The 25,219-nt window shown below is 43.0% G+C and overlaps 1 protein-coding gene across 1 annotated transcript; it reads right to left on the bottom strand.

Moving 5' to 3' along the window:
• Nucleotides 1-285: 285 nt before the first annotated feature.
• On the bottom strand, nt 286-23,291 carry PDIA6 (protein disulfide isomerase family A member 6). Its single transcript, XM_065400659.1, has 13 exons — nt 23,188-23,291; nt 17,510-17,651; nt 15,065-15,122; nt 14,288-14,414; nt 12,922-13,028; nt 9,902-10,038; nt 9,278-9,392; nt 7,803-7,943; nt 6,117-6,201; nt 5,954-6,026; nt 4,264-4,422; nt 1,789-1,885; nt 286-756 (listed from the first exon to the last, which is right to left on the bottom strand). The coding sequence occupies exons 1-13, from the start codon at nt 23,219-23,221 to the stop codon at nt 688-690; spliced, it is 1,344 nt and encodes a 447-aa protein (XP_065256731.1). The 5' UTR covers nt 23,222-23,291; the 3' UTR covers nt 286-687.
• Nucleotides 23,292-25,219: the final 1,928 nt, after the last annotated feature.

Raw genomic sequence — 25,219 nt, 5'->3', positions numbered from 1 at the left:
ATCAGATGACAAGATCACCTTTTGAGGTGATATGTTGTTTCCGAGAAACTGAAAATCCCTGAAAATAGGAGGAAAGGGAAGACTAGAAAGAGCATTTTAAACCAAGATTGTCTGGTCTAATCTCCAGGCAAAGACTGTCAAGAAGTTTTATAGCGGCAGGGTAGTTTAAGAGCCTTACAGCACCATTCCTTATGATATACACTGTTCACTTTGCAACAGTCATCTGAACCTGGACAGCTTTCATTGTGTGCAAGTTTGTTGCTCTGTACAAGACTAATAGTCTATGTCAAAAATATCTTGTTTTATTCTTTAATTGAAACAGAAGCTGGTCAGAAGCTGAATGGGAAAAAAAATTACATTTAAAACTGGTTACAGTAACATCCCCCAGAAACATTCAAAGAGCACACACTCTATGGACAAAATAAAAACCAAGATGTTGTAATCAAAGATCAATGTTGTCCTCAAAATATTTGTTACACAGAATACAATCAAATTTACTGGTTACAACAATTCATAGAATTTTTGCAATGTTTTCTTGAGAGGCATACAGTTCACTGTCGCAGCGTTGCAGAGAGCTGGCCAAGTGCTACTTCTCTGTAAAAAGGCCACTGGAATATCCATTTGATTGTGAACAATGTTCCAAACTGCTGCACAAACCCTCCCAAGAAAAGAAACTTCCTGAAGATCTCACAATTCGTCTTTATCCCAGTCTTCAAGATCCACATCACTGAGATCAATGTCATCTTCAACTGGAAGCTGTGGAACCGCAAGCAGAGTTTTTGAACACCAGTGCTTGTAATGCTGTTCTAATATGTGACTTGAAAAATCAATGCCCTGCTGAGGATGACAGAGGTGTCTTCCAAAATAAGATTAAGTCTGGATGTACACAGAGAGCTAAATGGCACTTCAGTTGATGCTCACATGACTGAAAGACCCTTAGTGCATTTCAACATAGGCCCAGTGGCCACTTAACTGAGCTTGGGACCAGTACAATACATGTTTCTTGGGGTGCTTTCTACCAGGGAATTTATTTGGAACACACTATCCAGAAAGTTGGAACTTGTACAGCATTGCCAAGTTCTTATTAAAACAAAGCCACACCACTGATTCTTTGGCTCCTCCCCATCTTTTTAAAAACCCAACAACAGAGTTTTGCTACTGAACCCTATATAATCAAGGATTTACTGCACGCCTCAATTATCATGACTTCATTATCAATTAAAACTGTGTAGTTAAGTCCCATGCAAGTGAAACTTTTGAGTTTCAAGTCACTATACTGCAGGGTCAAGGCCCATCTAAATTTCAGGTGCTATAGTGTAGTGACCCTTTTAGTTCACACACTAAAGTTCCCTCATTACCGCATGTTGGCAATAAATTGCGTTTCAGCCTCAACCGTTTGAAATTGAATACTAATGACTAGGACATAAGACATTAACAAGGCAGAGTATAACTGTCCATGACTTCAGATAACTAGCTATCTGGTAGGCCTGGTTAGGTTTCCAATTGTTTAAATCCTGTTGTCTCTTTAACTAGGAGAGTCAATAGAGTTTTAGTTTAGAGAATCAGCATTACAATATTACCTAGCTATTCTTTATTACCAAATGGCTATGGAGGTAAGTTTAAAAAGCAGCAGTCTGAATACTTTGTGAGGGAAACTACTAAGTGTTTCACTTACTCTGGGAATAGGCATTTTGAGAAAGCATGTCCACCCTGGTTCAGTTCCTCTGTCCAGTATTTCTTTTTAACCTAACAAGGTGTTCATGCACCCAGCAAAGTGGTGCCTCTTACCTCACCATCTTTGCCATCCCACGGCTCGACTGTGTTAATTTTAGGGAAACCCCCACCACCTACTGGTGCAGTAGATCCACGACCAAAGGAGAGTTCCCTGAGAGAGAGGATGGGAGGGGAAGGGGGGGAAGAAAAACAAAAAACAACATTTAAGAAGTTTCCAATCTCATCCACCTCAAACACACTGTATTACTTTGTATACATTTTATAGGGAATTAGGTGTGCTACTGGGTGTTTAGCTTGAGTGGCTCCCAATTCCAAAATATCAAATAACCCTAATTTGAGGTTCATAGATCATTAGACAATGGTAAAAACTTTGAAGGTGACAAGAATAGTTTTTAGGGAGATCCAACGATAAACACCAAGAAACAAACTTGAAACCATTCAACCCATAAACAGGGGAGGTGGTTTTTAAAAACAATCTATTGCCAGGTCCCCAAGCATCACAAGTTGACAAATGCAGCAGCATGACTGGTCAGCTTCTAAGCACCTTTTTATAATGGATTACCTAGTTGTGCCACACACAGTAAAGATGAGACAAGCCCAATGTCATTAGTTGGTTTACATGTTCTAGTTTCTGGAAATGATGTTTTTACTTTAAGATGGAGAGTAACGTTACTTTGCCATCCTGGATTAGGCACTTAGTTGCCAACTGCAGAAATTCATCTCCTTCAAGTCAGAAGCCTAAATCTTTATCAGTTACAGAGTGACTCAGAGGGTGAACAGCTTCTGCATTCATCTCAACCTGCCCTGCTAATTCAGTTTGCAGAACAAGAGTGACCTTTATGAACAGCAAGCATTATTCCTTTCAGTATTTTTTTCAGTGGTAAAGTCACATATTCTGAGGTTGGCCTTCATTATCTCTTTAAAGTTTATGTTTTCCTGCTCCTCTCCTCCTCGGAGGCTTAGTTTTCCTGATTTCAGTTGAACAGTTTACAGGCTTCCTATCACATTACATAAAGTCATAAGTGTTACAGCATCATGCTCAGCTTGCACTAAGAGAGCTAACTAGAGCTATTGTGACTGTACTACTTTCCTTATACACAGCACACCTGAGCTGAAGTGTCAATGTCATCTTCTACTTTGCAAGTCCTTCTCTTTGGTAAGGTAACACCAATCTTTAATTACACAGCCCATCAATATGGTACAGTGGGATATTTGCCCTAGGAAGACTGTCCTCTGGCATCACTATTCACAGCCCCTGTAGAGGTCTCACTAAAGTTGTTTTAAAACATACAAGAACTTACTAAGTTTGAGAAATGACAGACATTTGTCACAGCAGTGCTGACCATCAGCGTATGGACATTTTCTGATATGCTTTTTGAGGATATTACTTTTGTATTTAGTAGGCCTTAAATTTCATCGGATGAACTTAAATCTTTTTGCTTAAAGGAAAAAAATTCTGGTAGATTTCAACCCAAAACTAAATGAAAAACCCACTAAATCAGTCTAATAAACATTGGTTTAGGTTGACGCCTCCACAATGATTTTTTACATCCTTGCAAGTATGTACGTTATACAGCAGATTCTGTTCTGTGCCACTGTCACAGAGGAGTGCTAGGGTTAACAGTGCATCAACTGGTTTGAAATAATACTCTTATGAACTCATTGGTGTTGGCAGTTGTGGGGTTTTCCATCAGAGACAAGGAGTTATTTCAACAAATCCCTTAACTCAGCTGCTCGCAACCAATGGACTCATGCTAGTAAAGTTCACGGTACTTCCTGTTTCACTGAAGCTACCCTGAGCGCATAATCACAATGTGAAGTACTCTGGATTAAAATGAACTTCTAATATTGGTGAAGTCACTGTCCCAGGATGTCCCAGGTGCAAAACCAACTTTTTCTGAAGTGGTGGTTAGAACTTTCCATGCTTAGTGCATGCCCAATCTGGTGGAGGGAGGAAGAGTGGTGGCTGGGAGAGACATGGAGCACAGAAATCCACACTGATGTTTTTGCTTCACAGTGCATTTGTAAAACGTAGGAAGAATGGTGATGGTGCAGACCTACCTTCAGACACTGGGTAAAGGAAAATTCTGCATTGGACTTGAATTATTAGCACAATCTCGATCTATCAGAATTAAACAGTTGGGATAGGCTCCACGTCCTCCGCCCCCCCGATGCGACTGCCATGCTAACTACTTTGAGTATTTGGCAACTTACAGTTTAAGGGCTCAGTCTGATCCTGCAAATCCTCTGCAGGATCAGGCTCTTATGTTTTCTGACACTCCTCCCTAGCCCTACATTTTAGTTAAAAAAAAAAAAAAAAAAAAAAAAAAAAAAGAGCCAACAACAACAAAAAACCCACAGCAACTAGTAATCTTATTTCCAGAGCGCCACACTCTTGAATGAATTTACACTGGCATGCCAATGTACATTGTACAATATGTTCTGTCTCCACAGATCCAGAGACTTAGTTAAATGAACAGTTTAAATTACTTTAAAAAAAAAATAAAAAAATAAAAAGACAGTTTGTACCTGAGAAACTCATTAATCCCCTGTTCACTGAAAGATCCTTTCAGGAGGGCAAATTTCATCTTCCGTGCATTAACTGCTGCCATTGCTGGGTACCCAAATCCTCCAATTCCCAATGAGTTTTCAAGCTCAGACTGAGCTCCAGCCTCTGTCCACAGCCACCTTTAATAAATAAATAAATAAATAAATAAAAAAGAGAACCTTGATGACAGTTCTGTATTATTGCTTTTACACCAGTTTTTGGCAGGTCTGCTTTTTCATTAGCAAAAACACCCTTGGCCTTTGTAGCACCGTTCACAGTGCTGCACAGATTCCCACCCAATAAAACTTATAAAGTTTAAGGAAGATTCCAAAGTTTTAGATCAGTAGCATCATGGGCAATGGTGTCTGCACTATCACGGAGAACCTCATCTCTCTCCAGTCTCTTGCTATTCAAGTCAGTAAGGCCTAGCCGTGATGTGGAATCATGCTCTGACTATGTGAAGAAAACCTTTCAATCTTCAACAATGACTTCTAGCCCAAGGTCCCAAAGGAGGCCCAGTCATTGAAGTCTGTACCATAGAAGTGGCTATAAACAGATGCTCCTACAAGACAGGAACCATGTTACTGAACCAATGCTTAAGCACAGTTGAACAGTTACAGACTTGCACTATTTCAACAGATTTCTGTGCTTTAACCTAAGCAGGCAAGTCTTACAGTGGGCTAAGTCACATACCTAAACAAGAAAAACTGTGGCCTTAAATCACACCTGAGGCAGGTTGCTGAGCAGAGAAAGGGAGTGTGATGTTTCCACTCCCCAGTTGGCTAATTCAGTTTCTCTTGCCCCTAACTAGTCCTCCAGGGAAAGTGAAGCATTAGACCAGTCAGGAGTTGATAGGGTCTCAGCACTCCCCCCAAGTCTGTCATGCCACCCCCTCTCCCTCCTATGGCCTCTTTCCCAGCATCTGCCATGTCAGAATGCTCCCCCACACTTCCTGTGATGCCCAGCAACCTGGAGTCCACAGCTAACCCTAAGGCAACATCACCCTCCTTAGCAGACCTCTCCCTGGCTGGTGGCAAAGGAAAGACGCACTGGCTCAACCCAGCATGGAGGAAGAGGGAGAGAAGGAGAAAGAAAATGCCATCTGGCCCATAGTGGGAATGCGAGGCAAGACATTAACAGAGCCTGCACTTCTGAAATATAATCAGACACAACAGAGAGAAACCAGCCTACCAAAGTAAGGCTCCAAAGAAACCAGACACATTTTACAGCTCAAATATTGCTTTCAACGTTCAGACCTGGGAGGTATGTTTGATCTAATCTCAACGTTTAGATGGCATTAGCCTTAAGTAGTCAAAATGCACATTTGAAAGCAAGGTGAAAAAAGGATTAAATCCAGTTGGGTTTTTTGTTTGTTTTTTTAAATAGATCCTGTTTAAAAAATAGTCATGTTGACAAGAGGTATCCACTGACTTATTCACAGGGCTTTTTGTTTTACCATGCTCTTAGCTTATCTGCAATATAGCACCGTCAGATGCAAGGCTGTGCCCATCTCTGCAAGGTATCTAAGTATTTCTATAGAAAAATAGACACGGATCTTACAAAATACAGGGTAACTACCTCTCCGAATCTAATGTGGACATCTGATGTCCTCCATACCCCCCCACCTTCCCCTTTTTCAAGAGAAGTGGCCAAGCCAGCAACGACACTTACCCCCACATTTTCTTTTTGTATTTGTCTGCCATTTTTAACATGACTTCCAAGTAGGAATTTCTACCTGCAGCTCCTGTTTGCCAGACAGAATTTTGACAAGTTAAGGCAGGTTGATTTTTTTCTTAAGTGACATTATAAAGAAAAATGCTTCCTTTTATTCTACCTGTATCAAGAATATGAGGCAACACAGCAATGACACAGAGCTGGTGGGCATCACAGGTACTCTTCACAACATTTTCATCAATAATCTGGGAGAATGAAACAAGAAATCAAAGATTATAAAACGCCACAGCACTCAGATGATTAACAGTGCTGGGTGCCATAGCCTCAAACTTAGTCCTACCTGAAGAGACAGCTGCTTTGAGTGAGAAAGAAAACTACTTTTCCCCATGGCAACATGCCAGAAGAGAGACTGCGAGCCTCCCTCTAGTCCACTAGCAGGACGCTCATCTGAAACACCATGCCCAAACCTATGCATATTCCCACTAAGACTGTTGGTGCTGCATATTCAAATGTGAGGGGAGATCAAATGGAGACTCAGTTGATAGGGAATAAAGTTTTAAATAGCCTGTCAGCAGGCTAACGATAAAAGCTAGTGAAGTGGTTACCAGCAACATGTGGGGAGGAGCGGGGCGGTGCAGCAGACAGAATCTCCATGGTAAAAATTCCACTGAACTGAGAACAGTTAGGGTGACTTCAGTGCCTCTGATGGAGCCAACCCCACTTGGGATGCTGCTAAATCTTCCCTGCCAAGAGGGACTTCGAGTCTTGAGGCTCATTAGACAGACATATTGTGGTTTGTCAATAACAAAAAAGGCCTAGTCCAACCCTGCCAATCTCCAGGGCGTGAGAGGGGTGCGTGCACATTTTATAATTTTGTCAGCCACCAAGATATCATGAATTGGGGGGAGGAGGGGAGAGAAGGGTGGCAGTGTGATGCCAGGCTAGGTAACTATTACTTCTGAACAACAGTTTATTTCCTGTGAACTGGATCAAATTGCACTCAAGTGATGCAGGCACCCAACCCCGGTGACACTTTTGTGTGGGTCAGATTACATAAACTGTTAATGGTGCTGCAATGTTAATATTCTCCATGCGTACCCTAAACACATTGCTACAACGTGCAGCTCAATAGAAGTTTGCCCAGTAGTGTCATTAGCTTCTGTGATGTCAGTTTTTGTTTAAATGGGAAAGTTATTCAATTGGCCAGTCCCTCACCTCAGCGCACAGATTTTATCACAGGCTAAGGCACAAGGTTTGTGGGAGCTCCTTGTTAAAATAACGGCAGCACAACACACTACATAACAGGAGTTAATATCTGCTTCAAAGTCAGTGGTTCAAATCCAGTCCATGTCAATCAAATCTAGAAGCTACCAACTGTAGGCTGTTGTTAGACTAAGTGACATGAGTGTGGTTTCCACCCAGTTCTTAGTGTACAGGTGATCCACATGACAAAGCCACCACCAGAGTCTCTGCAAAGGGGCCAAGTGGAAATGGAATCTGAACTTTCATGTCACCCCCTCTCTTCAAATGAGGATTTAGATACACTGGCAAGATAGCTCGTACTGCTGCTACCTTCATGGTATCTATTTCATGGATCAAGGTGTTCAGCATTCAGGACTATCAGTCCAGCTTCTTTAATGAGCAGTACTATTCATGGTAAAAGATATAAAGCCACACCATGGACCGGGTTGTGATCTTTGGGTACTTTTGATCCAAAAATAGTTCTGCTCATGCACCACTTTGGTCATTTTCTTTACCATCACTATTTTTCTTAAAAATAACTGCAGGGCCCAAGAGACAGGATGGAAAAGTGCTCAGAGAAGTTAGGTTTGCAGAGCAGGGATACCTCTAGCAGCTCAGGTGGTGGGGCACTTTCAGAAAAAAGATCCAGAGCTCGAGCAACTATATCAGATCTTGTTCTTCCACCATCATAATCAACAGGGTCTTCCCCTTTCTGAAATATCTTGATTGTGGGAAATCCACGGATCTGCAATAAAATGTGCAAGTTATTAGTTCAAATTAACAAGAACGTTAGTGGTTACAAGAGTACCACCATGATGTGCTCTAGATAAAGAGGGAGAGTTTTGCATCAAGACAGGGGATCTCCACACTACATCACAGGGCTACACCCTCAGCCTAAACATTTTAAAGGCAAGTTAGTTATTCCTCGTCTATGCTACAATTTAAAATTGTGTTAGTCAATACATGTTAAAAACACTATCAGCTATTGTATTATCAGTGTCTGTGGTGCATCAAGGATCCAAGTTTTGACACCAGATCTCCCTAAAACCATGGATTTAAATATCAGCAGGGCCAGCTTAATCCTTCATGCCTCTGAAGGCAAAGGTGAAGATCCACTGAGTTTATTAGGGGAGAGGGGGAGCCCTGTTAAATAAATAAATGGAGATATCCCATCTCCTAGAACTGGAAGGGACCTTGAAAGGTCATCGAGTCCAGCCCCCTGCCTTCACTAGCAGGACCAAGAGAACTGTTAAGAACTGTGGCCACCTCTACATCATAGGGACCTTAAAAAGCAACTTGTTTTTAATAAGAGTTTGTTCAAGTACTTTCACTGATTGCCAACAGATTATCAGTGAGATTGAATTCACCCTTCACCCGCACGCTACTCGGTGGTGTTTTTTCTTTCTACCTTCTTAAACTATTTTAGTATTAATGAGCTATGAAGGACACGTAATACTTTTAAAAATCAGGCCCTTAGGAGCCAAGTGGGGTTTTCAAAAGCAACTAAACACCTCACACCCATTGAAATCAATGAGTTATGTGCCTAGGTGCCTCTGAAAACCTCACTAGGTGCCTAAATACCTTTAAAAAATCAGGACAAACTTCTTTCTGGGGGAGAGAGAGCCAATGAGGCACCAAGTTCTGAGCCTGTGGTATCACTACATCTGTATAGCTAACATGACACCTTTGGAATTCTTTCAGCTGGAGATACCAGCTGCACTCAGACCCATGTACAAAAAATGCCAGTCTCACAGAGGTGGTATACACTTTAGGATGGCACTTAGTAAATTGCTATAGGGCGCAGTTATGCCAGACCTCATGGAAGCAAATTGCAGGAGTCATAAAAATACTTTCTCAATGGCAACGTCTATATTTATTCCACCTTCTCTCAGCGTTTGGGAAAAGCACTAATTTCTCCATGAATTGCTCAAGTCCCTTTAATACTAATATTTCTTAGTACTAAGAACTAAAAGTAAGTGCTGAGGTAAGAGAGTTCTTTAGGTATTACCGGGAAACGTGACCTATTAGAGATATTGCAAACACAGGGAGGGAATTTTCAAGCCTGTAGAGCACACTCACCCCATACCGGCTGGCTAACATCTGATTCACTGTAGCATCTACAGCCGCCAGTTTTACTTTTCCCTTGGTTTGTTCTTTCACTTCTGTGGCAGCAGCTGCCCATTCTGGCTCCAGACTGGAAAGCAACATAATGCCAATTACTAGCAGTAAAAATTGGCATGTTAGAGGCAAGTTAGTGAAACCACAACCCACAGCCTATACCTGGAGGACTGCGTTCTCTCCAGAGTAGGAGCAGCTCTGGAAAAGGACTCAAGGACTACATGGAATATCTCAGGACATCTCGAATTCTGGGATTAGAAGACTCTCCTAACATAAGAAACTTTCAAAGGGCCCGATCTTGTTCCCACTGGTGGCAGTGGGAATTTTGCTGGTGATTTCAAATGAAGCAGGATTGGGTCCAACAAATGCTAAATTAAAAACTGGGTGGGGTGGGGTGGGAAACGGACACAGGTTCCCTGGTAAATTCTGGAGTGGGCAAGTTAATGAATAACTTGCACCATTGTAAAGACCCACTTCCAATAAAACAAGAGAGCCAGGGTCCCAATTCAAGAAATAAGCCTGTTACATACATTGTAGATGACAAGCGTGTACCAATTTTAAATGATTGCCAACAGCTTCACTTACTTTTTGCAGTGTCCACACCATGGGGCATAAAACTCTACCAGCCAAACGTCATCACTATTCAAAACATTCTTATCAAAGCTGTCATCAGTCAGATCAATCACATCCTTCTTATCCCCGCCTCCACTTTCTCGGCTACTCTGTAGGTCAAAAATAAAACCTGTTAAGCTGGGGGAACTTTTGCATTGCTCCCTCACATAACCACACCACAGCAGCCCCAGATGTGATCTCTTTCATATGTGTACCTACACACTTTGCTAAATTAAAACAAGTTTATCAGAAATATCCAAGTTCAGACAATCTGAGTTTCCAATGCTAGAGCTATCCATGTCAATAACACCCATAGAGCATATAGATTGCAGCTAACTCCTAAAGACCTATGGGAAGTAATACTATAGTCTCTGGAACGACCAGAACTCTGATCTTAATGGCTCAAGACCTTTTGGTGCACTTTTAGAAAGAAGTCTCACAGGCAGAATATAAAGGGACACAGTCAGGTTAAAAAAAGTTGCCATTAAAAAAGTTCTTATCCACTTTGGTAGGTTAAGTATAAAAATTTCAGGAGGTTCCTAAATCAGTTAGGTGCAAAGTCATATTTTCAGAAGTGATGTAGGCACATAGGAGCCTAAATCCTGTTGAAAATCAATGGTCCTCAGTCACTTTTGAAAATGGGAGCTGGGTACCAAGCGTTTTTGACAACGTTGCCCTATGACTTTTTGAGAGTTCTTATTTTTCATTGTTCTGTTTATATTTTCCACTTCAGGGCTTGGCCTATGAAATAATCTCATTCATTCGCTGCAGCACTTAATGCTTAGCAGCTGGTCTCGTTCCTGGTTATGTTTTGCTTTCTGGCTCTCACGTTAATTTACCTAACTACTTTGAGGTCCTCAGATGGAACATGCCACAGAATTGCAAACACTAATGAACTTAGCCTTAATACAACTCTGAGGAAGGGATGAAGGAACCCCATTTAATACATGGAGAAACAGACAAAGATTGAAGGCCAAGTCGCCCCTTCCACGGGTCTCTCTTGCATTAGTGCTTAGAAACTTGACAAGCCTCCACATGCAGGGCTTGTCCACACTTACATATTATAGGCTCTAACTTGCTGGCTCAGGGGCATGAAAAATCACCCCCCAGAGCGCAGCAATTTTGAGCGCTTTAAAGCGCTAGTGTGGACAGGCTCCGAGCGCTGGGAGCGAGCTATTCCCCTTGTGGAGGTGGATTACCAGGAGCACTTTGAAGTTTCTAGTGTAGACATAGCCACAGTTACTCATCTCTTTGGGAGAGTAGGACTTCTCTCCTCATGTAGGGGACTGCAGGTCCTGGTGTCAGGAGGCCATTGTGCAAAGCGATGCGCTGAGCACTCCAGAGATTTGCATATCTGCTGCAGGCAAGAACTGATGCATTACTGCAGGCCAGCAGTGGAGCTGCTCTCCGTATGCTGGCACAGCCAGCAGCAAAGAAAGGAATGGGAGATTCCAGAAGATGGCTGGGTTTAGGGACATGCTGGAGGCTCCATGGAAGGAAATACTAGCAGGATCAGTACCATATTACACAGGACATTTCCAGAGAGTCAGAGGATGCTTCAGAATGGCCCAAACCCAGCTGCTCCCCTCGCTGCCCAACTAAGTCCTCTCAGAACCCAAAGAGCATCAAACCTGCAGAAGGGCTTATAGCAACACTGGATGTTGCAGTTAGGCTTATTTTCCCACCCATCCAGGCCTTTCTGCTTGCCAGTTTTGGCTGATATTTGCACAAGTCTCCTCCCCTCCAGCCATGCATTCTGACAGAACAGTTTGGTTCTAAGTGACTTGGCCACGGTCACAGAGGAAGCCTTACAGCAGAGCCAAGAACAGAACCTAACACTCCCGTGTCCTGTGCCACAAGAGCCTCCTTAGCTCCCTCACCAGGGCACTGGTGAAGTATTTGAGTTGCACAAAGCGGTTTTCACTGACGTAAAGATGGTTTTATGAAATGTGTATGTTCAGATTAGGTTCTGCAACCCTTCAGGCAGATACACGTAAAACCTAAATTTCCTGACAATGTCCCGTTAGTCTATACACATTCAGTTAAGGATTCAGAATCTCCAAGTGTCTGAGTTACTTTTTAAAAAGGATTTTAGTCCACCGTTAACCTAATGATGTTTATATTCAAATCACTATGTGATGCTTTAGCCAAGCTGCTCCCACTGACTGCAGTGGATGCGTCAAGCTAAAGAACTAGGCCACTTTTAAAATATTGATCATATTTTTGATGATTGCCATCAGCATTTAACTTGCTCGAGTTATTAATAACTCTGTATTATAATACTTATCATTAGAACGTTGTGGAGATGAAAAAAGTCAGCTAATACCTAAAAATTCCACTTCTACAAGTCAACAGCTGAAATGATTTTTTACTGTCAGGAAAAAAAAGTTCCTTCAAGTTGAATTACTAAACCTCTAAAAGGCTTATAGACATCCTGAATAGTTACTGCTGGACTGAGATAAACATGCCATATAAACCATTTTGGCCAATGAAGAGTTCTACTGCAGTTGGTATACCACATCAGGGTTACATGCAACCTGGCTGTTTTCTAAACCATGTAATTCACTTTATCTTACCTTATGGGTAGGTCTACACAGCAAGCAGAAACCTGCAGCAGCAAGTCTCAGAGCCTGGGTCGACAGACTCAGACTCAAGTTACAGCACTAAAAATAGCTGTGTAGACATTCAGGCTTGTGCTGCAGCTTGGACTCTGAAGCCCATCTCCCTCCCTAGGCATTCTGGTTGCCATGCTTGTGGCTTTTCTGGGATGTGCTGCCAAACAGCCCAAAGAGATAATCTTCCGTCAGTCAGCTTAACCAATACCCAAAGTTCTTTCACACACTTTGCAGGTGTCGTACCAGCATGAACACAGAAAGTGATCCCTTGCACCCTCAAGTGCTACACAGAGCTCGGAGCACAAGTCTCTGATTTGCTGCAGAAGACATGAAGACTCATCAATAAAAATAATGCATTATCCATTCCCTGAGAACTACCTGCTTTCCAGAACTATATCCTCCACTTCTGCCACTAAGACGATCCTTTACCAGTGATCGAAGAGCACTTAAAGCAGCATCAACAATAGCATCACTTGTTCTGCCACCTGTGACATAGCAGAATAAAGAGGTAAAGGGCTGAACGGTAAAATCTCATTAGCACCTTATTTAACAAGCTTAGATTCAAGGCCCATCCTGCTCCTGTTGGCTTCAGTGGGCACAGGATTGGCCCTGACATTTTGTGTATGGTGGGAGTCAACTAACTTGGGCACTAAGGTTGCTCAAGTGTATTTCCTTACAAATGTTAAAAAGCAAAGAAGTTACATGCAAGGCAATACTGACATTGAACACAATACTCTACAAGAATTAGGTCACTACCACCATGACAGCACACGAATACCCTCTCTAATAAACCCTCATCCTCAGTGCATGCACATCAAGAAAATCAGTAATATCTTACTGCAATGCCTCGGACCTTCCAAACTTGAGCACTGCAGTGTGGTTTAACTGGGAATCTGCCATTATGTTTCCATGACATCACAACAGATGAATTACTCAACTGCAACTAAGAGTAGCAGAGTTCTTCTCTGTTTGTTTCCTAAAATAACCACAATCTACATGAAGATACCTGATTTTTAAGGCTGGGAGTTTGTCATGGAGGATTTTGTGACTTTCCAAGACCTCCGTGACTTCTGCAGTGGCTGGCCCGGAGGCTGCCTGAGCAGCTTGGGCGGCCCCCTGGCCAGCCACACCTGGGGCACCTCCCTGACCCCAGCAGCAGGAGTTTGGGTGTGGGAGGGGGCTCAGGATTGGGGCACAGGAGGGGGTGAGGGCTCTGGGCAGCACTTACCTCGGGGCAGAGGGGCTCCCCGTAAGTAGCGACATCCCCCTCCCTCAGTTCCTAGGTGGAGGCGTGGCCAGGCAGCTCTGTGCGCTGTCTCCATCTGTAGACACGACCCCCGCACCTCCCATTGGCCGTGGTTTCCAGCCAATGGGAGCTGGCACTTGGGGTGGAGGCAGCACGCAGAGCTGCCTGGCCACGCCTCAGTAAGGAGCTGAGGGAGGGGGATGTTGCCACTTCCGGGGAGGCGCAGATTCAGACAGGGAGCTTGCCAGGCCCTCCCCCCCCCACAGCGGGGGTTCCAAGCCACACACCCCTCCCCCCAAGATTTAGTCAGGGGTATATAGTACAAGTCATGGACGGGTCACGGGCTATGAATTTTTGTTTACTGCCCGTGACCCGTCCATGACTTTTACTAAAAATACCCATGAATAAAACATAGCCTTACTGATTATAGATAGCAGATATGGAATATCACACAAGACATGACACACAACACACGAAAGACTACCACACAGCACTTACCCTGGTAATCTTCTGCTTTGTTCTTGTTGGATCCAAATATCTTGATAGTTGGAAATCCTCGAACCCCGTACTGACCACCTAGGGACTGATGCTTATCTGCATCAACTGCACCCACTTTCACAACACCCTATTTAAATTGTAAAAAGCTTCCATTGTAATTTAATGCATTTGATAGCAGGAGCCATAAGGGTCAGGTGGAAAGAACCAGTGAGTAATTTACTGGGGAAGTTTGGGACCATGGCAGCTTAGTAGTTGGGAATGGGAGAGACAGTCGTCAATTAATGTTTTTGTTTAAAAAAAAAAAAAAAAAAAGCGTGTAGAATGAATTTGCTGTTTATTCTAAGCTCAGCAGATCACTGCATTGTCACATTTTCCATACTGAAACAAATGCCAGTATGTAGCAGTTTACAGAGCTATTTCCACACACCCAACCTGTGCTAGTTCTGGGATCTAAAGACTTTCAGAGGATTGGGAGGGTGGAGGACAGGAAGAAAAATATTGCTCAGCCAGAAGTCTGGATTATAAACATATAAACCATACATTTTTGATTCTGTAACAGCCTTCCAAAGCAGTTATGGGAGTTCACCAGGAAAAGCAAAAACCCTTGACAGATTATCTAGAAAAAACTGACGTTTTTCCCCATTAAAGAATTTTACTTGTCCAGGGCTAGTAGAATTTCACTGACCTAAAGTTAGTTGTAAGTTTCTAAGAGAGTTGACAAAAGCCAATCCGCCAACGCCAAAGCACTGCTTGCATGTGGGGAAAGTTTAAACTTACTTTTAATGCTGTCGCTGCTTTCTTCCATTCAGGAGTTAGTCTTTGACAGTGACCACACCTTTTGGAAAAATAAATTTATTTTCACTCAAGCTGGTACATATTTCATTTCACAAAATACCTAAGAAATCAATGTAGTTTGAACTCTGCAAGAGTCCAGCATACGAGTGTAATCAATCCATTTGCAATGGGGTTGGGAGTTCTAGCCAGGTGAGGGGGAAGAATACCAAGTTCTGATATCACTGTGTCACTGCAGAAACCAAGAGCAAACGTTGCAAAGGATTCTTAGCCTGCTGACAACGGTAATCTAAAAACTAGCCTCAAACTGAGATGGTGAGCTCCAACCCAGCAAGAGAACTGTATATGATAAGAACTTGGACTTCCTAGTACTGTTAAGCCTTAAAGAAAGGAGAGGGGAAATCGCAAGGGAAGTTTTTCCAGTGAAGCAGAACACCCAAGCAATCCTGATTGAGGGGTGATAACTAGTTGTGCAGATCTGCTTAAACAAACTAGAGGCATGTCAGAGAAAACTGTAAGGGCAGGTCTTCACTACGGGGGGGCGTCGATTTAAGATACGCAAATTCAGCTACGCGAATCGCATAGCTGAATTCGACGTATCGCAGCCGACTTACCCCGCTGTAGGGACGGCGGCAAAATCGACCTCTGCGGCTTCCCGTCGACGGCGCTTACTCCCACCTTCGCTGGTGGAGTAAGAGCGTCGATTCGGGGATCGACTGTCGCGTCCCGACGGGACGCGATAAATCGATCCCCGAGAGGTCGATTTCTACCCGCCAATTCAGGCGGGTAGTGTAGACCTAGCCTAAGAGTATACACATACTCTGGTAAGCTGTGGTTTTCAGTAAGCTACTCTTCTGTTTCTGGTGTGTAAAAGACATTTTCTTCTGCAAAGAGCATACACTGAGATCGTACCATTTTCTTATACTTCCATTATGCTTTGCCCCAGGCTAACCCTGAAGACTTTCCTTTTTTTGCTGTTTACTTTATGACAGGCTATCTTTAGTTATAATGGATTAGAACCTGGATGTGTTAGCCCAACGATTCACCCTTATTAGTATGCTGCTATTACATTTCATAGAGGAGATGAGGGAGACAAAGCTTTGCCTACAATAGTAATATAAGCTAAGTTGGGCAGGTGGGGGGGAGGGGGATCATAACCACAAATTCAGCCTTAAGCCTTCTTGGTGGGGTCAGGCTGGGAAAGACAGGACTGAGAGAAACTCTTCATTTAGAAGACTCTGCTAATCAATTATTTTTAGGGCTGCCAAATGATTAAAAAATTAATTGCGATTAATTGCAGTTTTAATCATACTGTTACACAATAATAGAATGCCATCTTTTTAAATATTTTGGGATGTTTTCTACATTTTCAAATATATTGATTTCAATTATAACAGAATACAAAGTGTACAAGGCTCACTTTATATTATTTTTATTACAAATATTTGCACTGTAGAAAAGAAACAAAAGAAATAGTATTTTTCAATTCACTTCATACAAGTGCTGTAGTGCAATCTCTTTCGTGAAAGTGCAACTTACAACTGTAAAAACATAACTGCACTCAACTGGCACGTAAATATCTTGCAACACCAGCTACAACAGTGCCATATGAACGCCTGTTCTCACTTTCAGGTGTCATCGTATAATAAGAACTAGGCAGCATTATCTCCCGTAAATGTAAACAAATTTGTCTATCTTAGCGATTGACTGAACAAAAAGTAGGACTGAGTGGACCTCTAGGCTTTAATTTTTACATTGTTTTTCACGGTAAAGGGATTGAACTCCAGTACTTGTATGAAGTGAATTGAAAAATACTATTTCTTTTGTTTATCTTTTCTACAGTGCAAATATTTGTAATAAAAAATAATATAAAGTGAGAACTGTATACTTTGTATTCTGTGTTGTAATTGAAATATATTTGAAAATGTAGAAAAACATCCAAAATATTCATAATAAATTTCAATTGGTATTCTATTAATGTAGTGTGATTAAAACCGCAATTGTGATAAAATTAATCGAGTTAATTTGTTTTGAGTTAATCGCTTGAGTTAACGGCGATTGACAGTCCTAATTATTTTTCTATCTTTACTGAAGTTAGTACTGAAAGTTATAAACGTAAAAAGATTTGAGCGTCTAGGCTGGGATCTAATGCACCTCTTACCAATCCAGACTATTTCCTGCCAAGCTGTTCTATAAACCTAGGTTTATTTTGCTGGTCACAAGGCTACTGAAATGCATTTAAACCCAAGTAAGATCTGTGCTAGAGAGTGAATGGTTGGTCCAGGATTTCTAGTAAGTCACCTTTTGTATTCCTCCAAGATACAAGGGTGAGCAGGAAGTCCTTTGTTTATAGAAATTAGGCAACCTTCTTACAAGCACACTTGCCAGGACAGCATGTGCTAGGGTTCTCTGACTAGCTATGATACTTACCATGGTGCGTAGAATTCTACCAGCCATAAACTGTCACTCTGAATGACTTCCTTATTGAAGTTTGTTGGTGTTAGCTCGATCACATCATCACTGGAGGAATATAGGCTGTTAGCTGCCAGGAAGAATGTGCAGCTCACAGCTCCTAGAACAAAAAGCAAACCCAAATTATACTCCCATCAAAAATATCAATGGCTGTACTAGATTCATGGCTGAATCACCCCCCTTCCACCTCCTTTTTCTTTTAGCAGTAGGGAGAAAGAAAGAGACAGGAACACCAATTCTGCCAGAGGGAAGGAAATTGCAGCAACCCATCTCTCTCCTCGCCATCCTGCAGAAACCTTCCCATGCAAAGATCACGTGTCCAGGACTCCATGGGTTTAGGTGACAGATGCTTTCTATACCACCATCTTCAAGCAAACCTGGTGGAATTTATGCTGCCTCTCCAAACCCCTTCAAAGATTTTTGGCTCACGTTTGGAGGCCATAGCAACTACCTGAAGGCCTGGAACAGTACAGACAGGCTAGACCTCCTGGAGATCTGTAGGATGTCCTCACAGGTCTCAGGAAAAATGGAGGGTTGGCTGGCCACACCCCTTACCCAACAACATGATACAAGGACAGCATAGGCAGAAATTCTCAGATCTTTTCCCCACAAGATAACAGGACATGTGTCTTAATTCAATTATTTAAAGTTACACTGGTTTGGAGTCTAAGACTTGCTACATTCTATTTGGAACTAGTACCAAACAGCAGCAGCAGGAGGGGTAGGAAGGAAGGAACTCCTCTGTCCTTGCTACTGATGAGTCCTAGCACCTGTAGTATTGTTTTGTTTCTCAGGTGGGAGGCAAACCAGCAGTCAGTCTTTGGGTCACACCTCCTGGAATAACAAACACTCTAAAATAGGGATGTAAAAGGTTAACCGGTTAACCAGTTAGCATCAGTCTTACCGGTTTTGGTTAACGGTTAATGATTAAACTCCGCTGCCCACTGGAGCCCAGGACTCCACTGCTGCCCAGGACTCCACTGCTGCCCTGGGTGCAGGGCCGACAGCGGAGTCCCCAGGCGCGGCGGCGGGTGGTGAAGGCCGGCAGCAGAGTCCCTGGGCATGGGAGCCGGGATCCTTAGGCCAGGAGCGGAGCCCCACGTAAAACATGGTGGTACTGCAGCACCACCCGCACCCTTAGTTCCCCGGTTAAACGTTTAACCGTGCAACCGATAAAATTTTAATCGGTTACACAGTTCCTTTTTTTAACTGCTATTTACATCCCTACTCTAAAAGGGCCCTTTGAACTCTAGAAGATTTTTCATGGTGAAAAGCTGAGCAACTCTTTTTGTTGAACTGGAGACAGTGCAGAGAAGATCCATAAAAATTATTCAAGGGCTGGAAAAAATGCCTTAAGAGTGAGAGACTTAAGGAACTCAATCTGTTTAAACTTTTCTAAAGATCAAGAGGTGACTTGAATACAATATATTAAGTACCTTCATGGAGAGAAAATACCAGCTACTAAAAGGCTCTTCAAAATAGAAGAGAAAAACATAACAAGAACCAATGGCTGGAAGTTAAAGCCAGATAAAAATTTGTGATGTGTTTCTAGTTTGAATTTAACAGTGAAGGTGATTAACCATTGGAACAAATTACCAAAGGAAATGGTGGATTCTCCATCTCTTGAAGTCTTTAGTTGAAGACTGGCTGCCTTTCTGGAAGATCTGCCTTAGTGATGATGAAATTCTATGGCCCATGTTACAAAGGTGGCCAGAGTAGGTAATAATACCACCTCTTACACAGCACTTTCCATCAGTAGGTCTCAAAGTGCTTTACAATGGAAGTCAGTATCATTATCCCCATTTTACAGATGGGGAAACTAAGCCATGGAGGTGAAGAGACTCGCCCATAGTCTCAGACCTTATGACCAGAAGGGACCACTGTGATCATCTTCTAGTCTGACCTCCTGCACATAGCAGGCCACAGAACCTCACCCACCCACTGCAGTAATAGGCCCGTAACCTCCGGCTGAGTTACTTAAATCCTCAAATCTTGATTTACAGACTTCAAGTTACAGAGACACCTTTTACTCTACTTCAGACCAACAAGTGACCCAGGCCCTCTGCAGAGGAAGGCAAACCCACCCCCACGATCTCTGCCAATCTGACCTGGAGGAAAATTCCTTTCCGACCCCAGCAAATCAGTGGCAGTGCTGGGAATAGAGCACAGTTCTCCTGAGTCCCATTCCAGTGATCTCTACTCAACCACACTGCCTCATAATGGTCCATTCTGGCCTTAAAATCTATGAGTTTCTTTTGGAGTAAACCTGGACCAGTGTAAGTATGTTTATTCATGTTCTAGAGAGTCTTTCTTCCCCTCATCCTCTTCCCCCAGACAAAAGTAATATTACCCTCCCACAGGTGATCAACTCACACCAGTGTACTTCAGGAGTGATACGCAGCCCACATACAATGGCTCTTGCAGCATGTCAGGCTGACCTACAGTAACAGCTGCCATTGGGGGTGAGGTAAGACACTGAGAAAGTGAAAGAGAGCCTTAGCTGCATGGTACAGCTGCTCTTAAGAGAAAAGGAAAACTTCCCCTCAGAGTTGAATACACTGTATGTACAATTACAGCAAGACTTTTTCAGGAAGTAACTCTACATCACCCAAGAGATTTGTGGCAGAATAAAGTCAAAACTAGAGCTCAATGAATTTTATTCAATAATTTCTGCCATTTTCCCCCTTTTCATAAAGGGATCTTCCAATTTATCAGAAGCTTTTGTTGATCAGCAAATTGTTAACAGTTCATTATGAAATCTGCCCCAAGTCATTTTCTGTTCCCAGACTGGAAGACATCAAACTAACCAAAAGTGTGATTTGCGACTTCTACAATCACATATGCAATTTGAAATTTGTCTTCAGCAAAATATAAGGTTAAAACTCACTTTCACACAAACAGTAATCAAGCCTGGAAAGCTCAAAGGGCATAATACAAAGTAAAAGGATCCCCAGCGCTGTCAAATCAAAATTTGCTTTACAATTGGAATGAATTATACAGAAAACAAGAACATTCACAGTTATGACAGAATAGAAGTATAAATGCTAGATAGAAACCTTCACTGTCATGACAAAAGCCAACTACTGACAGGGCTAAGGAAGAAATTTCCCCTAAGAGCAGATTATTTCACGTGTCCCTTACTAAGGATTTTTGTATAAGTCTGATTACTGTGCAGTTCATAAACTGGTGCACATGCATGACAGGTAAGAAACTCCACCCTGGCCATGCATGGTGCTGTTTATTCAGTATTTCTCACTACCTGTGAATGTTTTAAGGGATCCACACTCGCAAAAGTGTCGGAGGGGTAGGTTGAGTAATGGAGGTGAATAAAAGGCCACAAAAGTATTTATTTAGTCTCTACCCTTCCTTCTTCCCCCCCATCAACACACAATGCTTTCTGATAAAATATCAATTTCTCACACTGGCGTGCAGGATCCTAGTTATGTGCAGCCATGTAAATAAAGCATCAAAACACTCACTGGAGATGTAAAACAGAATTCATTTAATTAGGCCTGGATTAGAGGGGGGGAAAATACATACTGTGGGGCTGTACTACAAAAACCAAACAGGTAATCTTAAGTGTTCTACCACTATGCCTCCTACTGCAAACGATTCATCATTTTGCAATAGTTGAAGTGCACACTGTAGACAGCTTTGCTTTCTATCTTAAGAGAGCCGTCATCTCAGCACTTATTTCCACTTCCAATATATTTATGTTGCATTTGGTTGTCTCTCTTTGGCCATTTCCTCTTATTCATCTTGCATTTCACCTGCCAGTTACTGCACATTTCTATTGGTTTCAAAATGGATTTCCATTTTCCAGTATCACATCTGAATCTGTATTTTGAACCTTCCCATTTAACCATCCATACTGGTTGCCTTCCTGTAATTATTATTATTATTATTTTGGTTAGGGGGTATTATGCATGCCTTGAGTCTTACAATGTATTTTGCTGCTTATGATATATATGCTGAGTCTGAGAAATTTAGTTCTCATTTTTAATTATCTTCCTTTAAAAAAAAAAAAGTTTCACTTTCTAAACTTGTGTGTCACAATGCTTATCCCTCCATTCAAAAACTTACTTACATTGTGGTCGCTAGTACTCAGTAGCCTAGCTATCATTAATTCTTCACCTGTATGTTACTTAGGATGATAGTCTTTGCTCGTGTGCTCTGGAGCTAGCAGTTACAAGCAATTATTTAAGATGTTAAGAGACACAATTTATCAACACTATTCCATTATGACATGATGCTTCTATGTACAGATAATTGCAGTCTCCATTACCACCATTTTATTAGATTTAGTTGCTGCTTTGATCTCCCCTCAAAGTTATGCACTCAACACTTTTTACAATTCAGGAATCCAGTAGCATAACCATGCAGCCTATTTGTATTCTATGATTTAGCCTTTGCATCCCCAATCATGTTACATCTCACAACTTGAACCCTTATCTCCTGGAATGATGATCTTCATGCATGGAGAATAGTCTCCTACACCTCTATTGGAAAGCGTGACTCAACTAAGAATAAGGTTTGCTACAGATGGATACCTTGGTAAGGTTAGAAAATAAACAGAGAAGTAACATTTTTAGAATCAGACTCCAACAGTCCCATGAACTCCCACAGTTGTTCAACGGGAGCTTGGCCGGAGTTAGAACAGAACTGGGTTCCTATAAATGAGAGGTGGAAGAGGCTCACCACTGGCTCATGTAGCCCATTACCCCAGGAGCAAGCACAGTATTCTTTCTGGCTATTTGTCAGGCCTAATTTTATAATGTCTTCAGGAACAGGGTTCCTACTTTCAGAGGGGTAGCCGTGTTAGTCTGTATCAGCAAAAACAAGGAGGAGTCCTTGTGGCATCTTAGAGACTAACAAATGTGTTTGCCCAAATAAATGTGTTAGTCTCTAAGGTGCCACAAGGACTCCTCATTGTTTAGGGCTCCTACTGTTTCCCGTGAAAGATTATTCTGCAGCCTAACGAATCTCCCCATTAGGAGGTTTCTTCCTTGAGCCTGAATCTATGTTCTTTTTCAATTAGTTTCACCCCGTTTCCTGGTCACACACTTTCACCCCCATCCACACACTTCTCCCCTCGCAGCTTGTGTCCCAGATACTCAGACCATCGCGCTCCCCCCACCAGCACACACACACCCCCAGCCCACTGCAAACCCAATCTGGCTAGACAGCGCTATGGGCCCGATGGCCTCTCCCGCGGGCGAGCTGCAGGAGCTGCACACCGACCGAACAGGGAAGGCCGGACTCGGCCATGAGCCCCCGCTCCTCACAATGCCCTGGGCCCCTAGGCCCCAGGACACCCACCCCACCCCTCCGGCCCGGCAGCGCTGGCCCCCAGCCCCGAGAGGCAGGGCCCGCCGCCCTACGACCTCGGGGCCCCAGGCAAGGTGGGCTCGTGCCGAGCCAAGGGTCTCACGGCTCCATTCACAGCAGGGAGCTCGGCCAGCGATGGGGTGTCCGCCAGGGTCTCCGCCCTGCGGGGCAGCGCAGCCAATTCCCAGCGGAGCCCTCTGACCCCGGCGTCTAGCCCCGCAGGCTCCACGATCCCAGCCCACGCAGGCCACCCCGTGCCCCTGCCGCCGGCGCCCGTGCACGGCCCGGCCAGCCCGCAGGGCGCCTACCTAGCAAGAGGCGGCTCGTGCCGAACATCCCCATGGTGGCTGGGCTGCTCCGGGTCTCACTATCAGGCTCCCTTACCGCAACCGGCCGCTACAATCCGCTTCCCCCCACCACGCGGCCCCGCGTTCCCAGCCGTGGCCGCTGCTCATTGGTGCTGCCGCCGTTCTCTCATTTGCATAGCCAATAGATGGCGGCCGGGTCATTCCCAGCAGGGGGTGAGAGCATTCGGAGGGTGGAGCCTGGCGGCCCCCCTGAGCCTATGGCGGGCGGAATCGTGGCTGGGGCTGAGGTTGTAGCCTGGAGGAGCCCATGGGGTTCCCCGCCCTGTTCTCCTTCAGTGGCACTATATGTGAAAGAAAATGTAGCGGTCAAATGAAGTAAAAAGCTTAAGTGAATCTACATGTTCCGTAGAATCTCTATGGATAGTAATTTAATGCTCTAATGCGAATATAACATTAGGGCTCTATTATCAACCACCTGACCAGGACAGTGATAGTGAGGATGAAATGCTAAGGGAGATTACAGTGGCTATCAAAATAATAACTCAATAATAGTGGGGGATTTCAATTAACCCCATACTGACTGGGAACATGTCACCTCAGGATGAAATGCAGAGACAAAATTTCTCGATACTTTAAATGACTGCTTCTTGGAGCAGGTGGTACAGGAACCCAGAAGGGGAGAGGCAATTCTCGATTTAGTCCTGAGTGGAGCGCAGGATATGGTCCAAGAGGTATCTATAACAGGACCGCTTGGAAATAGTGACCATAATATAATAACTTTTAACATTCCTGTGGTGGGAAGAATACCTCAACAGCCCAACACTGTGGCATTTAACTTCAGAAAGGGGAACTATGCAAAAATGAGGGGGTTGTGTTAAACAGAAATTAAAAGGTACAGTGTCTAGAGTGAAATCCCTGCAAGCTGCATGGACGCTTTTCAAAGACACCATAATAGAGGCCCAACTTAAATGTATACTCCAAATTAAAAAACACAGTAAAAGAACTAAAAAAGAGCCACCGTGGCTTAACAACCATGTAAAAGAAGCAGTGGGAGATAAAAAGGCATCTTTTAAAAAGTGGAAGTCAAATCCTAGTGAGGTAAATAGAAAGGAGCATAAACACTGCCAAATCAAGTGTAAAAATGTAATAAGAAAAGCCAAAAAGGAGTTTGAAGAACAGCCAGCCAAAAACTCAAAAGGTAATAAGAAAATGTTTTTTAAGTATATCAGAAGCAGGAAGACTGCTAAACAACCAGTGGGGCCCCTGGACGATCGAGATACAAAAGGAGCACTTAAAGACAATAAAATCATTGCGGAGAAACTAAATGAATTCTTTGCTTCAGTCTTCACGGCTGAGGATGTTAGGGAGATTCCCAAACCTGAGCCAGCTTTTGTAGGTGACAAATCTGAGGCGTCGTCACAGACTGAGGTGTCACTAGAGGAGGTTTTGGAATTAATTGATAAACTTAACAGTAACAAGTCACCGGGACCAGATGGCATTCACCCAAGAGTTCTGAAAGAACTCAAATGTGAAGTTGCGGAACTACTAATTATGGTTTGTAACCTGTCCTTTAAATCGGCTTCTGTACCCAATGACTGGAAGGTAGCTAATGTAACACCAATATTTAAAAAGGGCTCTAGAGGTGATCCCGGCAATTACAGACCGGTAAGTCTAATGTCAGTACCGGGTAAATCAGTTGAAACAATTGTAAAGAATAAAATTGTCAGACACATAGAAGAACATAAATTGTTAGGCAAAAGTCAACATGGTTTCTGTAAAGGAAAATCATGTCTTACTAATCTATTAGAGTTCTTTGAAGGGGTCAACAAACATGTGGACAAGGGGGATCCAGTGGACATAATGTACTTAGATTTCCAGAAAGCCTTTGACAAGGTCCCTCACCAAAGGTTCGTAGGTAAATTAAGTTGTCATGGGATAAAAGGGAAGGTCCTTTCATGGATTGAGAACTGGTTAAAAGACAGGAAACAAAGGGTAGGAATAAATGGTAAATTTTCAGAATGGAGAGGGGTAA

This window comes from Emys orbicularis, chromosome 3, assembly GCF_028017835.1.
Source record: "Emys orbicularis isolate rEmyOrb1 chromosome 3, rEmyOrb1.hap1, whole genome shotgun sequence".
Taxonomy (NCBI): Eukaryota; Metazoa; Chordata; order Testudines; family Emydidae; genus Emys; species Emys orbicularis.
Note: the sequence above shows the minus strand (reverse complement) of the source record. Positions and strands in the feature narration are given on the sequence as shown.